Source organism: Neofelis nebulosa, chromosome 16 (assembly GCF_028018385.1).
Source record: "Neofelis nebulosa isolate mNeoNeb1 chromosome 16, mNeoNeb1.pri, whole genome shotgun sequence".
Classification (NCBI taxonomy): domain Eukaryota; kingdom Metazoa; phylum Chordata; class Mammalia; order Carnivora; family Felidae; genus Neofelis; species Neofelis nebulosa.
In genome coordinates, this window is record NC_080797.1 from 38,825,646 (window position 1) to 38,844,511 (window position 18,866).

At 38.8% G+C, this 18,866-nt stretch overlaps 1 protein-coding gene across 3 annotated transcripts in view; it reads right to left on the reverse strand.

The window, feature by feature from the left end:
• SKAP1 (src kinase associated phosphoprotein 1) overlaps positions 1 to 18,866 on the reverse strand; it is a 281,157-nt gene that overhangs the window by 231,716 nt on the left and 30,575 nt on the right. For all 3 annotated transcript variants that reach the window (XM_058705574.1, XM_058705572.1, XM_058705573.1), the window contains exon 2: positions 16,002 to 16,107. In XM_058705574.1, coding sequence (XP_058561557.1) covers positions 16,002 to 16,107 — 106 coding nt within the window. The remainder of the gene's footprint in view (positions 1 to 16,001; positions 16,108 to 18,866) is intronic.

The following is an 18,866-nucleotide window of genomic DNA, read 5'->3' on the forward strand; positions in this document are numbered from 1 at the left end:
TTCATACCACTCCAAAATCTGAATAATTAAATATATAAAAATAGAATGCAGGCTTCTACTGGTAACCACTCTAAAAGCTACAATGAATTACTTACTGAAATTTTCAAAAACCTCATGCCCTTATATATACACTTTCTTCCAGTTAGGAACTGAGATACACACAGAAATTCAGAGATCATTTTTAAGTTGTTTCAGTTTTGCCCTCAACTTGAGTTTTTTTCCTAATTACACAAGATTCTATACTAGAATATCACTTTCCCATTTATTTCTTTGTACCATATCTATAGCAGTCATAGTTAAATCCTTAGGAGGGTAACCAATTATCCAAATCATAAAGAATGGAACTGCTTGATCTAAAGGCTAATGACTAAAAGAAAAAAAAAAAAAGAAAAAAATAAAGACTAGTGACTATGTGACCAGTTCTATGGCTGTATCAATATGAACCAGGGGTCACCAGCAGTTCAACTACAATCAATCAGTCAATCCTAGAACTTACCTGACCCATCATGGGGCCAGGACTTTGGTTCTGTCCCACTTCAAGGGATTTTTCAGCATCAGAAATGTCTCCACATGTTGCCAGGCCACATATAAGTGCAAAAGACAGTAGGCAAACATCATGCCAAAGGAAGGACCAAGGCCAGCTGCTGCTGACCGTATCCCTATGCCCCACCCTACAAGTCAATTAGGTTAAAATGTTGTCAGCTACTTGCTGGTCTTAAGCCCTGTTGGTAAAATTTTCCTGTCAATGATCCTCAATCATACTGGGGGACCCTCCTCACCACCCAACTAACAGCCTCAACTCACACTTCCCTGTCAAATCCTTCTTCCTTCCTTCCCCTTCATTATTAAAATTCATTTGAAAACCAAAGTAGTCCCTTACCTTAAAAAAAAAAAAAAAACAAAACTTCTGATAAAGATTTTTACATATACTTGCCCGATTTTAAGACTCTCCTGGAGCCCTTATTGAAACATGAATTCCCAGAGATCACCCTAGACCTAGTAAATTAGCATCTCCAGGGTAGAGACCTAGAAAACTATTTTTTAGCAAGATCCTCAGGTAATTCATATGATGGGGCAAGCTTGGAAAACATTATAAAGGAAATGGGTATTTTGCCAATGGTTGTCTGTTAAGAAAATTCTAGACAGGTAGGCCCAAGTTCAAGTATAGTCTGTGCTCCATTTCCAGTTGTTTGGACCTTGGAATGCATTTTCCTAATGAAACAAAATAATAGTGTTAAGTATTCTGGGCCAGTTTCAAAAACCCATGAAATCTTAACAACAAAACAAAACAGAACAGTGATTAAATCTTGTTAACAGATCTGAAGTATAGTAGATACAATCTTTCATTTACAAACCAATCACATTTCAGAAGTTGAAGCATAAAGTTGGCTAATTTTTCTGTAAAGTTCCGAGAAATGGTTAGGTTACCTGGCTATCCATAAAAGCTTATTAAGCCCATAACAAACCAAAGCCAGCTATAGAACCAAGGATATAAACATGAGCTTGGTGTCCTCAAAGCAAAAGATAATGAGAAGGAGAAATGATATGCCTTCCTTCTCTGGGCATAGGAAACATAGGCAAACTCTGACATTCTTACCCTCTATTCTCTTTGCAACCATCTCCCACCTCCCAGGTGCCAAGGATTCACATGTTATCCATAGCTCCCTACTAAAGCATCAGCTTACATACCCCTGCCCAGAGCTTTCCTCTCTCAAATTACCTACTTCTCTCAAATCCAGTCAAAGCTCTCATTTCCAACGTTTGGTTCCATCCAATCTTTTCCAGGTATCTCTCCAATTACTTCCTTATGCTTAAGAAACCAAATTACCCTTTGGTTCCCAAACATGGCTAAACTTTACCTTCTCTGTATGTTTGTACCTGCTATTTCTGGGTGCCATGTACCTCACCAAAACCCATCCTTTTCAACCCCCAGCCAAGCCATGATGCCATCTCATAGCCCTGAAGGTTTCTCAGATCCCCTCAGCCAGAACTGACTTCTTTCTCTGGGATTTCACAGTACAATCTATGTGTACCTCTTCTAAAGCTTTAGCCACAGTATATCTTGAGTTATAGTTATTTATGCATGCTTTTACATCTTTCCCATTGGGTTGTAAGTTTCTTGGGAATATTTTTGGGGTATCTAATTAAGTAACATGGGTTATATTAGGCACTTTTATGCAGGACAACAATCTTACTAGATGCATGTATTGTATAATTATTTGGTTTATCCAGCTCAAAAATAATTTACGGGAAGACTGGAATCTGTGCCATATTCACCACAAAAATGCTTTGCAAATAGTATACGCTCAATAAACATTGAATGAATGAATGAATAAAGTTATACTCTTTGCTTTTTATAAAGAAATTGAGCCTCAAAAGAGTGCTGGCCCAACAGTCATACCGCCTGGGTTCAAATCCCAATTCCAGACCCTAACAGTTGTGTAACCTTGAGAAAGTCGGTTACCTCTCTGAATCTGTTTTCTCATCTGCTAATAGGGATTATTCAATATTCATCTCACACACCTATGGGGAGAATTAAATGGGATAATGTGTGTAAAGCCCTTGACAACGAGACTGGCATACAGTGCATGTGCAATGAATGTTGGCTCTGTCATTCTTAAATCGCAGATGTTAGAGTCTCTGAAGCCCTCATTCTTCCCAAGGAAAAGGATCCTCTGATGCTTTGATAACCCTCAGTGTACCTAACACTGTTCATTACACATAAAAAGTTGGTTCAACAACTCACTGGCCACTGAATTTCCCAAGCACAGTCATCTTAACCAAAAGTTACAAGAAAACCATTAAACAGGGCTAATGCACATGCATGTGCACTCAAAAGTCTCTTAACCCTCCAGGTGAATTTGTATTTTAAAATAAGGTGATGAGCCTAAATAAATTTCTAAATGGTGAGACTCCAGGTATGTAACAAATTGAAATCAAACATTTCAGACCTTCTATAGAGGATATCTGTGAGCAGTGGTCTACATGCTGGCTCTGGTCATGAGTCTGGCCACTCACTGGCCCAGTAACTTCTTGAAAAACAGGGTTATGTCATGTGTGAGACTGTCTTGATTGCCTGGCATCATTCCCAACAGAGAGTAAACAAAGAGCCAATAAATATTTAAGCAAATTAACTGCTTCCAGTTTGTAATCTTCATCCTGCTCTTAGGTGATTCCATTTCTCTTTATGACCAACATAAAACTCAATCATGGTGACTGATGTTTTGAGAAGGAGGAAGTGAGGGGTTTACTCAAGCACCATCACTTTGGGAAACTAGTCCCACAAACCCAAATGTTTTACTAGTCACACAAAGTGTAGATAATCCTTTTCTAATGAAGGATTCATCCTGTGTCAGTTCAGTGCAGCTCAAAGAGATAATATCTAAGAAATGAAAGTTGTTCCCAGTCAGTCATACCTCATCTAATGAAGACCTTGAGAATGAACTTCCTTTATTTAAAAAAAAAAAAACCTATTTTTTAGCAAAATCATCATAAATTACTCAAAGGATGGCTGTATTTCATATGGCTCAAAAATAATTTTACTTTCATGTGCATTTATGGGTGTATGTTTGTTTTGGCACAGGGTAAAACACCTCCAAATCTTCACAAGAGTGCCCCAAGGCCATACTACACAATTAAAGCTTAATTTCCTCTTTTGACATCTCTTTTCCCCTCAGTTCCAACTCCTTTCTCACCTGGAAACCAAATACTCTTTGGCTATTAAATCTGTCCCTTTTTAAAACAGGAAAGGCTCTGATCTCAATGACTTAGTATTAAATACATATTCACTGTAGAGTTGGAAAATACAAATAAACAAAAAGGAGAAATTAAAAATCACTCAAACTCCACTTCCTAGAGATTACCATCATTACCATACGTTTTTGGTGGGGTGGGGTACCTGCTGGCTCAGTTGGTAGAGCATGTGACTCATGATCTCAGGGTCTTGAGTTCGAGCCCCATGTTGGGTGTAGAGATTACTTAAATAAATTAACATAAAAAGAACACATTTTGGTGGTTTCTTCAGGCATTTTTCTCTGAGGTTTTATATATATATATATATATATATATATATATATATATAGTACTATATATATATATATAGTACTTTTTTCACTTATAGTATATATCTTATTGCTTCACATCAAGAAATCTTCTATAGCATGCATGATTAAATTATCTTATCTTTGTTGTTTTTTTTTAAGTTTGCCCTTTCAACAGAATGGATAAACAGAATAAACTGGAACGGGGAGAAACCTGAGACAGAGAACCAGAAAGCAGAATTTTGCAACGCTCTGAGTAAGACTTTATGAAGACTGAAGTTTAGCCAGTGACAAAGGGAAAAGGGAGGACAGATTTAGGATGAAGAATCAATAGGCTTGTTGATGGCTCAGGGACTAAAGACAAAGGAGTCAGGAATGACTCCCAGGATTCTGCCTTGGGGGTGTTAGGTTTAGGGGTGAGCAGAATAGAAAATAGTGAGTTCAGCTCTGGACACTGCATCAGGATTTTTCTGACTATGAGTAACAGAACACCTAAAGGACATAGGCTTAAATAAACAGAAGTTTATTTTTCTTTTAAAACAAAAGGTCTGAAGACAGGTGATTCCAGGGTTGATACAGGGCCCCAACAATGGCATGAAGGACCTAGGCTCTTCCTGTATTTCTGCTCTAATACCTAAGAGCAGAGTTATGTCTTAAGGCGGCTATTGCATTTAATGTATGCCATCTCCCAAGCATAAGACCGTCCTGTAAGAGGCTACCAGAAGTCTTTCATGGCTTTCAAATCATGATTCATCCCTAGGCCAGTAGGGTTCTGTTGTCAAGGAAGAGTGGAGGGTGCCTGCTGGCTAGGCATCCAGAAGGGTCTGCCTCAGCCATGTGAGCTTTGAGATATCTAAGACACCCAAAAGGAGCTATCCAATATGCTGTCTGAAGCCTTGTGGAGAGATGCGCAGTGGAGCTGCAGAACTGTAGAGGAAGTCATGAAGCTGTGGACATGCGTGCAACTGCCTAGGAAGAATGTGGTGGGGAAAGAGGCAAGGCTGAGGGGCAATGGTAAAGAGGGCAGGGCAGGAAAATGAGCCCAAGCAAAAACCTGGGGGGGTGGGAGGGGGAGACAGAGAGTATAAAAGCAAGGAAGAAGGAAAATCAGGAGAGACTATTACCATGGGAATTAAGAGAGGGAGAGGATTTTTGGTTTTGGTTTTTAACTTTTGGAGGAAAAGGAAGCTATCAACAGCGTCAGCTGCTGCAGAGAGAACAAATAAGACAAAGACTGAAAAGTGTCTTCTAGATGTGGCAATTAAAGAGTTACTGGCACTTTGGTGCTTTGGCAAGAGTAACTTGACAGAAGCAGAGGCAAGATTACAGAGGAATGAGGAGTGACCAGAGAAGAGGAAACCAGAGTCTAGGCTTCTGTCTGCAAAAAAAGAGATACAGAACAGTAGGGAACCGCTGTGCAGGATGTAATGTTTTTCTTAACATTAGGAGATATTTGAACATATTTCTATGATGAAGGAGACATGTAACAGAGTGGGGAAGAAAGCTAAATTTAAGAAAGAGAGGGTCTCTGGGGCGTAGTGGTAACAGAGGAGGGAAGATAACTGTGTCACTGCTTCAGTCCTCAAACAGCGGGAGGAGGAGCATGATCTCAAAAGATGACAGAGGGGCAGAGACCTGTAAAGCCACGTAGACAAATCTCAAAGGGGAGAGGTTGGGACAAGACTGAATGGGAAAAGTCTAGAAGTGTCAGCAAGGAGTTTGAAGAATGCCGACAGCACTACTGGAAAGTAAGCAAATTCTATTTAAGATGACTGTGAGCAAAACAGTGTCCTGCAGAACAGGTGTGTTTTACGAAGGCAGAGACGGAGCAAAATGGTTGAGGATGTAGTGGTGTTTGATTCTAAAAAGACATGGATGCTAAGAAACACAGGGAAAAGGTTAGAAGAGAGGTCATCGGGGGAGGTGAGAGATGGTGGAGACAAGGATATGCAGAACTGAGTAGGCAGTATGATGACCAGAAGCAGAGGGCTGGTGATGGGTCACACCGATGGTGGAATGACTGGCACCCATGCTCCAGTAGAATGCCAGTGCATGGTCAGCAACCTGGTACCCTTTTACCATAGAACATTAGAGAGATACTATCATAGGAGACTGTACTCCCTAACACTCGGTAAAAAGAAAGCACCCTGGGGTGCCTGGGTGGCTTAGTCGGTTGAACATCCGACTTCGTCTCAGGTCATACCCTCGCGATTTGTGACATTGAGCCCCTCGTCTGGTTCTGCGCTGACAGTGCAGAGCCTGCTCGAGATTCTCTCTCTCTCCCTGCCCCTCCCCCACTTGCGCGCGCGCTCTCTCAAAATAAATAAATAAACTAAAAAAAAAAAAAGGCATCCTATCTTTGTTAAAGAATATGTGGGGCTAAAAAATAAAATAAAAAAAAAAGAATATGTGGGGCTAGCTACCAAATATTAAATTTTCTAATAGCCAAGGACCTAAAAAATCAGTTTCTGGTTTTAACAGTCCCCCTCCCCCATTCATTCAACTCACATTATTTAGCTCACACCACTTGCCAGCGCCATGCTAGAGCTTTTTTTAAAAAAAATTAACATAAGACCATCCATGCCTTTAAGGAGTTTATAATCTCCAGAAATACGTATTCTGAGTTCTGAGAAGATGAATTTGAAATGAACTTAAACGTATGTGTTAGAGCAGTGCTTCTCAAATGTGACTGTGCATACAAGTAACCTTGGATTTGTATTGGAATGCACATTCTGATTCAATAGGTCTGATTCAATGGAGCCCGAGAGTTTACATTTCTAACAAGTTTCCAGGTGATGCTGCTGTGGCTGGTCCACGAGCCACACCTGGAGTAATGAAGACTCGAGTAGAAAAGATTCCTTGCTTCCCCATTTCTATTGACTCTGACCTACAAAGTCCTGAGAATCTTCCCTCTTTTCCTTGCTAACTCTCCTGTCCATGCATTTTTCTTAATAAAAAGGGGGGGGGGCGGTTAAGAAAACCTCACAAAGGGCTTTTTCTTCCAAGCGACTATTAGCTACACACACTGCTTTCGTGAACATGTCAAACAAACATCTATCTCCTGTGATTAAATACTTCTGTGGAACCGCTTATATTTCACACAGAGCACCTAGATATTCGGTAAAAGAATAAGAGACTGGGAACAGCAATTAATTCTAGTTATGCCATATGGCAGTACAGAACACTGGCTGGAGCCTGAAAACTCCATTTCACAGGAGCCTTACTTATTCTGAATTTTAATCATTGTAGGATCAGCAAACATATGCCTACCAACCTGCTCCATTTACACAAAATTCTAAAGAATAATCACACTGCACACTCAAAAATGACTGGTTTTTCCCACATGGACTTAAAATTTCTCTCCTATTGGATTCTCAAAATAAAGTAGGTGCTGACAACTCCAGTTTCATTTGCCTTTTAAATAAAATCTTCAAGCAATTCTTTTAATGAATAGAATCCCTGGCTTTTCATTTCATTATCAGCGCACAGTTTTGCACGGGTGAAATTATCTCTGGTTCTGGATTCCCCAGTGCTGGGGTTGGTTCGGGTGCTGGCTCCCCATGCCTGTGGACCCCCTCCATCATCCTGTCAGTGCTGGGACACCCACTCCGCCATACTCTCTCCATTTCACCTCTCTCCAGAATGGAGACATTATCATTTTCAACACACACTCCACTCCCCTGTCCTCTTAGAGCTAAGATACTTTCATCTCCTGTACATCTAATAATTTCAAGATAAGGACAGAAAAATCAGTTCTTGTTCTGTGAACTTTTGTCTCCAGTGCTTGAGAGACTATCCTAATATCCCCCGAACATGTTTTAGTGATAACATTTACTGCACTAGGGCCAAAATGATTTTCTGCCACTTTCAATTCTAGTTCAATAAAAGAATAAGAGCTTTGTTTCTAACCTCTGTCATTTTTAATACCATAAAGTGATTTTAAAAATGTAAAATTGAGTTCCATTTCCTACTGGACCACCAATCTCATATTAGCTTTCCTTTTATCAAATTTATGAGAAAAGTCAGAAATTGCCTTTCCTTAAAAAAAAATCAAAATTTCAGGATCTCCTGGGCAGAATGCTTGAATTGAATTTTAGCACTCCATAATTGCTGGCCTAGAAGTTTTAAACAAGTATAAAAGTTAGCTACTTATGGCAGAAATAACAAACCAGAGGATTATCCTTTACTTCACTTAGAAAAGCAAAAGTCATAATGCTATTCCTAGAAAATTACATCCTTAAAAATCCCAAATATGTTTATTACATTTCCAAACTGAGGAAGTCTGTGGTTTTCTGAAACCACAGTGAATTAAGTCCATGATTTCTGAATATTAATATAATAGTTTTTTATGTTATGAAAATTTTCTAATATGCATAAATATTAAAAGAACTCCATATATACCTACAGCCTAGCCTCTATGACTCACATTTTGTTACATTTGCTTTGTCACATAACCATCTATCCATCCATCCATCCATCCACTCATCCATCTTCTTTTGGATAGATTCCAAAATAAATTAGTATACATTAGACATTAGTATACTCCACCTAATCAATTCAGTACGCATGTATAATTGACTAAACTTCAATATTTGTTACAATTCTTTTAAACCAATAATCTTTGAAAGACGCCAATTCATTTTTTGTAATGGCTAAGTGAACTAAGCAACTAATTACAAATTCTAAATCCTAAATCCTAATCTTTTATTAATTCTATTACTTTGTGTAATTTCTTATATCTCAGTTCTTTCATCAGCAAAGGCACAAGGGCACTTAATAGACATGGTAAAAGGTCTCAATTACCAAATTGCAAAATGGACCTTGTGGGTATGGCAGAATTCACAAATAAGAGAGACACTCCCCAGCATAACTCAGAGAAATAGCTAATGGAGATTATGCAGACATAAAGTTTTTGGTAAGTTATAATGAGAACCTCAACAAGGCTCACCGACTCAGGAGGGAGTTTGAGTTCGAGCACTAAATAATAATGCATCTCATATAAGCCACACTGTTTCTCCGATACAACAATCTGAAGCCGGACTTTTGAAGACTAGGCCACTCCAGGAACAAATCTGGCAACAAAGCACTGGCATCAAAATGGAGTTTTCTTGGGTTTGCAAAGCTGTGGTATTACTGATTTGTAAACTCCCTAATAATGGACTACAGTAAAAGTTGCCACGGGGAGAGCTGCGCCTTCCTTTATGAGCTGTTTGTTCCCCTACACTGGTCTTCCTTTTTTTTTTTTTTTTTTTTTCTTTCAGAGGATTGGCCCTGGAAGGGGCATCCTTTGAAGCCTGAAGAATCAAAGCTATTGCAAAGCACTGCTGAGAGTTTTGAAAGAAATATGAAGAAACTACACTGGACCTGGGGCGATAGGCTGAGATCTTCCCAAACGGGTCAGCAGTAGGTCTGTAAAATATTCCCATTGCCAAGGAGGCGGTGACATCTTGTGTAAATCAAAAACTAAAACCCTAAGAAATCTCATTTCCATTTTAAATGCATGGGGGTTAAATATGGATATCTAGCACTGGAGAAGTTCCTGTGGGATTGATTTTTTCCCCCGTCTTCTCTGAGCCCTTTCCTGAGCGTGATAAGTAGGACCGCATTTCATTACCAACCCTGCTAGCACTGCACTTTGGGGAGACTAGATGAGTGTACACAGTGGGGGAGAAGATCCGACTTCCAAAGAAGATATGATTCACGTGGTGTGATGATAAAAACCCACTTTAGGCCCAACTCATTTTCAGCAGAATTGTGAAATAAAATAAAATCCCAAGGAAATGAAATTTCCTGCATCATTTTCCAAATTAAAAAAAAAATCATAGCGACATTATAAAGGAAAATCAAATAGAGGTTTCAAACTTTGGTTGGTAATGTTTGCAGTTTTGTAACACTTGGAAAAAAAAAATTCCAAACAATGTGATGAGAGAGGCAACTTCAAAAGACAACATAAGATCGGCGTTAGGGGAATCTTCAATTGAATGAGTCAGCGTTAGAAAAATAACATCCGAACAAAGAGTTTGGCTTCTGACAGCTGACCCAGTGCTCTTGTATTTCTCTCCCCTTTGCTCTACTTTCACAAAGTGGATACAGAGTGGGTCTATATCTGCAATAAGAGAAAACAAGCAAATTAGAGAAAACCACAATCCGGAAGGCCCCACAACCACAAGGTCCCTGGAAATCCACAAATAGATGAACGCAGAGAGGCATTTTTTCATTGGCTTTCTATAAGCCGAGGAAATAGTGCAGGGCTGGGATAAAAGACTAGCTCCAGATAAAATGAGACTTAAAATCAAGGGAAGATGAAGACAGTGATTTTATACAAATGATCTTTTCACACAATGTATGAATTAAGAGCCTCCATTTATAGACAAATATACAAGCTTCCTGTATTAAAAAAAAACAGACACAGGATTTTCTGAGACCTTTCAAGACAAATCCATATTAAGTAGATAACAGGAATGTGCCCAAGCGATAATGATAGCTGTAATTCCATCAGGAATAAAGCAAATTTCAGCGACCTCACTGTATGGCTAAGGAGTAGTGCTCAGCTTATTACTCTAATGAGTTAGTCCAATCTAAAGGGTGCAAGTTCAGTTACTTGCCTGCCTCCTAGGTCACATTTCAAAATTCCTTTCACAATAGAACACGTTATTCTGTTTAAAGAGGGCAGTACTCAGAATTTTTATTAAAACTTTTGGAAGGAACAAATTTATTCATCCATGCTTTTGAAAAAACCCACCTATTACTTAGCATGAAAAAATACCAAAATATTATTATATATCAGAGTTACTTATATAAAAATACTTATTTTATAGGATGCCCAAAGGGAGAAGAAGTTTCTGCTCACTACTATCACAATAGCCCAGTGTAAAAGAAACAAAAAATGGATCAATTTAATCTTGGAGCTGGTACCAAACCCAAGATATCCTCACAAGTGAAAGAATACATAGGATTATCATCATCATAACATCAAAAGGCAAGTTATACACTTCAAGCCTGCTTGGGAAGAGCAGAAGGCTTGCTAGGAAAGAACACATACTGAGATGATTTTCCCTTCCAGGTTAAGCCAAGAGACCAGAAGTGGGTAATGTTATCAGTCTCACCTGCAGAGCATTTCAGACTCAAAGAACAATAAATACAACCCCTCACTGCCACATAAGTATATTCCCCCAAATCTTTTAACACAGTCGTGAAATCTCAACATACACTCACTGAATAACAGAACACTGGTATACAGGAATTCGGCATATAAACGATCAGTTGAGAGCCCTGAAGTTTTGGCGGGGTTTTGTTTCTTTCTTAGTTTAAGGATGGGAGGCAGGGATGGGACTAGAAAAGGAAAAAATAAATTATCAACCTTCGAGATGTGGTCAAATTATTGCTATGACTTTTGAACCTTTTTTAGAGCTATTGAAACTTAGATGGATGGTACAATTATTTCCTACTCTTTCTTTTCTCTGAGTTGGCACTGCAACTCCAGTGTAAGTAGCAAAATGAAACATCAGAAAGATGTTGTGAGCAAATACCCAAACTTGCAAGCAACACAAATGTATTAATTAATATAACAGCACATTACACCTTAGTTCTCTTTAAGCATGCTTCATTTGAATGTGTTTTCTTTTGGGGTGTTTAAGCTCATTAACCAGCACTTAAGAAGAGTGAAACCCTCTATGTAATTAATGGTAATAGTATTTAGGGTATACTATTTTGAAACTTTTAACTCCCAAGAGTTGTATCAGACTAACTTTTTGTCTCTCCTCCTATAAAACAAAGGCCATCCGATGATAATCTTAAGCTAAATCCTACTTTATAGTTAAATCCACGGTAAACCGAAAAGAAACAACTTGAAGTTCTCAAAGAAACTGGAATTGTTATTATGATATTCATATTAATGTATCATGTTTCATGCAGAGCTGTACTAGCCACCCACAATGAAACATGTTCAAGATACTCTGCCAGCCTATGCATTAAATGTCCTGGGTTTTGTGGCTTTTTTGCCGTAATCCTGTTACAGAAAGTTATTTCTTGATTTCTTTCCATTTCAATATGCTATAAATCTACCTGTCTCTTTTTGGAACTCCTTTAAGTCTCACAGAAGGAAACAATACTCCAAGTTTGTTTCCATTGGCTCCGGCCTTCACTTCCAACAGTGAGCATAAATGGTTGTTCCAAAACAGGCCATCAAGAGAGAATATGTATGTCCCTACCTCAGTAATAAAAATATTCTATTTTCTTCATTCCTTCCCCCACTCTCAATGTATCCTTGCTGTCAGATGGCCTCCCCTGAATGAAACTTTTAAGAAATGCTCGACTGTTTCGGCAAATGCATGAGACTGCCATCCAGCTTCTACGTGCAGATCGTCTGCTTCATTCCAGGTGTCCCACATCTGGCGCGGATCCTGCAGTGACCAGCGTAATAAAACAGGAGGAGCCTGTGCCTGGCTTTCATCCTAATCATACTCTAAAGAGCTCAGTGAAAACTTGGACTCAGAATGTGAAAGCTGTTAGATTTTAGGGAGAAGGTTTAAATGAGGCAGTTGGAAGAAGAGCAATGAATATCACAGCTCAGGACACGGAATACCACACAAGGGCTCCACTTCTTCGAAAGCACCCATTTTTTCACTTTGTCTTACGTGGCATACATGATCCTTCATTGGTAATACATGTAGGCCAAAAAAACTAGTATGCAGATGGAGATACAGAGACGATTTTTGTTTGTTTTTTAAAATATTTTTTAAATGTTTATTTTTGAGAGAGAGAGAGAGACCGAGTGTGAGCAGGGGAGGGGCAGAGAGAGGGAGGGAGACACGGAATCCAAAGCAGGCTCCAGGCTCTGAGCTGTCAGCACAAAACCTGGCGCAAGGCTCAAACCCACGAACTGCAAGATCACGACCCGAGCTGAGGTCAGACGCTTAACTGACTGAGCCACTCAGACATGCCTTGTTTGTCTGTTTTTAAGTCTGTGAGGAAAGAGAATGGTCAAGCCACTGGTTCTGGAAAACAGATGAGCACTTGGAGGACACCCACGACTCTGGACACAGCTATCATTTCCTGGGGTCAGTCGGGCTAGACAACAGAAAGGTAGCAAACGGCACATTATAACAGCTGTGACAGTCAGACACTGGGACTTACAGTAATTCCATAGTCATGGCAAACACCACTGAATTCTGAGTCACCCTAAAAATTAGGGCCAGCCCTCTAAAGTTTACCAAGAATCAGAGCCAGTGCTCTTTTCACTCCTCTCTACCCTTCTCATTCTCACGCAGCTCAACTTGAGGAAAGAATTAGAGAAACCGAACCAAGAAAATAACAATAGAATGGAAAGGTGTGTGTGTGTGTGTGTGTGTGTGTGTGTGTGTGTGTGTGTCTGTGTGAAATATATGTGTGTGTGTATATATACATACAGTATTTATATCCATCTAGTGGCTTTCTCAGATTACCTTGAGATTTTTTTACCCACCTTCAAGCCCTGAAGTGTCAGATCATAGTTTTAGATAGGTTCCTATCCCTCAAAATGTACCAAACCCTAAAATATAATTGGCTTAATATGATTAAAGATACAATGTTAGAAGCAACTTTCAGTGATTCTTTCCACGTTACATGTCCACTTACCATATACAATTAACTCTCAAGTTTTATGATTTCCAAATTTCTTTTCACACCTGGCTTTTTGTCATGAGATACAGTACCACACAACAAGAGTAAATGTAGCTGGGATTGTACAAGCTTTCGGTATCCGTACAAATAGTGTATGATGGGGACCAGCCGTCAATAGGACTGTAGAAGCAATATGGCTGAAGAAGAGTGTTCAGTAAAACAAGGGTTACATTAAGGGGATGATGATTGAATGGGTGGATGTAAGGCAATTTCAAACAGCTTGCCAAAGGAAAGCCTCATTTTTCCGTTTTCTGGTACAATATCTAATTTCTGGCTCCTCATTTCCTCCATGATCTGATAATTATGAAATTCTAAATAAAGTGTCATCTTTCTTGCAACAAATCAATGAACAGAAAGCTCCCATCAGATGTTTCCTAAAGCTCCTGCTGATTGTTTCCTGAACATCTATCCCACAAACCGCACAGCAAGCTCTTGGAGAACAAGGAACCCTCTCGACCCCGTACCAAAGACAGCTTCTGTGAGTGTGCATTGGTGTATGTGTATGTGTGTGCATTTAAAAAGAGGACTAAGAAGTAATAAGCAATTGATAATAATGAGTGACCACAAAATCACCTTTTACTACCAATTTCAGATTGAAGTTTAGCCCTTTCCAAACGCTGTGGTACAAATATGGAAAAGGAAAATTCCTCCTCGTTGTATATTTGTCCATACGGATACAGTAACATTCTTTTTTTTTTTTTTTTTGCATTCCTTATCACAAATTTATACCAATAGCACCATCAATACACAATTATGTTCTGGGCATCCGTCTCCCTATAATACAATTTGAAGTAATGCCACCTTCATTCCTTATGCAAAGCTTATAATACTCCTGTAAATACAAAGGTCAACTTGTGAAAATTAAAAAAAAATTCTATGGGTTACTAACTAAACCTTCAGATACACAGGTAAGCCTAAACTTATCTACTAATAAAGTAACATCATGGAGAAACTTGTTTTAAACACTCTTCCAGCCTACCAAAAATTACAGATATTCTCACTTTTGCAAAAAGCTCCCATCTTCTGCATTCTGTTTGTTTCAATTACTCAGGGCAACCCAGGCTGATAATTACACAGTCCCCAGTTGCTGAGTAAAAGTGATGCTTAATTAGCCAGCAGGAAAGATCGATTAAGATCCAGCAGGGCATCTTGTGAGGTTCTCTCACATTTCTGGAGGGAATAGATTCTGGCTGTGCCCTTCCAAAGGATAAAATTCCCTGCTTCTAAGGAGTTTCAGTGAGCTTTAAAAGTAGATGCTAAGATCAGTCAGGCACACAAATTAAATCCCAGTCATAACCCTACAGATGTTCTCCCTTTTCTAAGAGTACTTAGTTCAAACATTCTGAACCATATTGCCATTGGGTTGAGAAAAGCTTAAAATAACATTCAACTTATCCCCCAAATCTCTTTCAGTTACCACATTTCAAGCAAAAGATGGCCAGGAAATACATTGTAAAAGAAAAATTTTATTCTTTCTCCCCCAAGCAAATGTATGTATGTATCTGTCAGACGCTCACATTCTAAAAGGCACAAATTAGGTCAGGACCTCTCATTTTATTTTATTTATTTATTTTTTTCAACTTTTTTTTTTTTTTTTGGGGGGGGGACAGAGAGAGACAGAGCATGAACAGGGGAGGGGCAGAGAGAGAGGGAGACACAGAATCGGAAACAGGCTCCAGGCTCCGAGCCATCAGCCCAGAGCCTGACGTGGGGCTCGAACTCACGGACCGAGAGATCGTGACCTGGCTGAAGTCGGACGCTTAACCGACTGCGCCACCCAGGCGCCCCAGGACCTCTCATTTTAAAAAGTCAATGACCATGATACTCTAAACCAGTCTGAGACTAAAACATTCCAATATGGCCAAAGAATCAACTGGTAAGTCTGGTTTAAGTTTTCTATTAAGGAAGGAGATGTGGAAGTAAAATCAGAACCAAAAATCACAACAAAAATTATGTCATACCGCCTGACATCTTCCCTTTAGTAACTTGGACAGGCATAAATGTTTAGTTTTTCACACATTTGGCCAAAGTATTCAATAAAGATGAACACAACAGTCTACAGCTAAAGGCAGATTCTTTATCTTAAGGTACATAATTATAAAAATATTTTTATTTTGGTATACTAACTACACTAATCATGCCTGCCTACCTCCAATTCAATTCAGTAAATATTTAGTAAGCCTCTATCAAGTATAAAGAACTATGATAAGTACATCTTACCTCTTTAATGTATAAGTAGATTTTAGTGGTTATAAATTGTGTAAAAGCTGACAAAGAAAAATGGAACCAGTTTATACAAACCTAGTTTTGATTTGCTGGAAGCCCCTTAGTATATGGTCTCTGTGGTCCTTTGCAGTAGCACTGAGGTTCTCATTCCGCAAACCTTCTGCCAAGAACTCCTCAGCATCTAAAAGAAATGGAAAGTTGATCAACAGAAAAGAAGAAGTAATAAGGGAGAATAGGAAAATCTGAAGGATTAAGAAATGGGTATTCTTTTCTCTTTAAAAACTTTAAAGTTGCAAAGCAATGTGAGTGCACTTACTACCACCGAACCATACACTTAGTAATGGTTCAAACAGTACATTTTATGTTATGTAAATTTTACCTGAATAGAAAATAAATAAAATTTTATGTATGCCTATAAGTGATGCCTTCTGATAATCCAACACCTTGCTATAAAGTTGGAATGTTAATACATATGTTAATCACAAAAAATAACTATTTTCTAAGAAACATGTAAATATTAATTGTCTCTGATAGCAGAGGATGGATGGTCAATTTCATAAACCTATAAGTATCATAAACCAGTAATAGAAGGTCATACGCCAACAGAAATGAGAAAGAAATACCAATAAACACAGCTGAAATAAAAAATAGAGTGGAACTACAAAATCAGGAACAAAAGGACAGGCACTCAAAGAAGAAAAATTGATTAGCAAAAGCATTATCAATGAAAATGACAATCTAACCAAGTGAAGGAACTCACATGGAAAGAAAAAAACGTGTCTAAGAGAAGGAAACTGCAATTAATGTGAACATAGATTATAAAATAGGGACATGATAGGGACACCTGGGTGGCTCAGTCAGTTCAGCATCGACTTTGGCTCAGGTCATGATCTCATACTTCATGAGTTCTAGCCCCGCATTGGGCTCTGTGCTGACAGCTGGGAGCCTGGAGCCTGCTTTGGATTCTGTGTCTCCCTCTGTCTCTGCCCCTCCCCAACTTGCACTGTGTCTCTTGCTCTCAAGAATAAACATTAACGGGGCGCCTGGGTGGCTCGGTCGGTTAAGCGTCCGACTTCGGCTCAGGTCATGATCTCACGGTCCGTGAGTTCGAGCCCCGCGTCGGGCTCTGTGCTGACAGCTCAGAGCCTGGAGCCTGTTTCAGATTCTGTGTCTCCCTCTCTCTCTGCCCCACCCCTGTTCATGCTCTGTCTCTCTCTGTCTCAAAAATAAATAAACGTTAAAAAAAAATTAAAAAAAAAAAGAATAAACATTAACTAAATTAAATAAACAAAGTAAAATAAGGACATGACAGAAATATATAGCATGAAACAAATCATGTTATGTTGAAAGAAATGGGGGGGCATCTAGATATCTTCAAAGATAAAATACATTGATAATGATTACAATTGTCAGAAATACTAGCTACATACTTAGTATGCAGAAAAGGGTTATTACCCCTAAAATATATATAAATAACACAGTCAAAATTTCCCACATTAAAAAACAGTGCCTGCAATATAAAACTGTGTCATATACACTATAAAAATAATGTTATGAATTTATACAGTTGGGTTACATAAGCATGCTTAAAAATTTGTTTTACATTCACACCATTCAACAACACCAAAGCAAAACAAAACAATCTTAGATAGCCCTCACCAGTACTTTTGATGAGGTATAAAGTTCTGGAAATTAAAAGTTTCACAGTGGACTGCCACCAACTTCCAGGGTTTGCACATCTATTGCATGCGTCATTTACGGGTTCTTTTAAAGTTCTCTGAAGGCTAAAGAATGAGGAAATGGGAAGTTGAATTAAAAGATAAAAATTGGGGCGCCTGGGTGGCGCAGTCGGTTAAGCGTCCGACTTCAGCCAGGTCACGATCTCGCGGTCCGTGAGTTCGAGCCCCGCGTCGGGCTCTGGGCTGATGGCTCGGAGCCTGGAGCCTGTTTCCGATTCTGTGTCTCCCTCTCTCTCTGCCCCTCCCCTGTTCATGCTCTGTCTCTCTCTGTCCCAAAAATAAATAAAAAACATTAAAAAAAATTTAAAAAAAAAAAAAAAAGATAAAAATAAATGCTACCCAAAATTCAATGAATGTAATACACCTACTAATATGGACAAGGACACATGATCATCTCAATAGAAACAGAAAAAAGCATTTGGCAAAAATTCAAGATAAAAAAATACTCAACAAACCAGAATAGAAGGAAACTTTCTCAGCCTGATAAAGAGCAGCTACAAAAAACTCCACAGCTAACATCATACTTCATATCAAAGACTGATGTTTTCCTCCTGTTCCGAAGATCAGAAACAAAATAAGAATGTTCTGTTCTCACCACATATACTCAAAATTGTACTGTTGCTAGCCAGGGCAATTGCACAAGAAAATGAAATTAAAATAGTCCAGATTAGAAAGGAAGAAGTGAAACTATCTCTACTTGCAGATTACATATTCTTGTGTATAGAAAACCCTAAGGAATCCACTAAAAAAAGCTATTAGAACTAATAAATTCAGTAAGTTTGCAGGAAACAAGATTAATGTACAAAAGCAATTGTCTTTCTGTAGAGTCGCAATGAACAAACCAAAAATGAAATTAGAAAAATTCCACTTAAGATAGCATAAAACAGAATTAAACACTTAGAAATAAATTTAACAAAAGTAACACAAGACTTAAACTCTTAAAATTGCAAAAAAAAACTGTTAAAAGAAATTAAAGATCTAAATAAATGGAAAGACATCCATGTTCAGAGATGGAAAGACTTACTATTGTTAAAACGGCAATATTCCTCAAATTGATCTAAAGATTTAATGCAATCCCTATAAAAATCTTGGTTGGGGGGCGCCTGGGTGGCGCAGTCGGTTAAGCGTCCGACTTCAGCCAGGTCACGATCTCGCGGTCCGTGAGTTCGAGCCCCGCGTCGGGCTCTGGGCTGATGGCTCG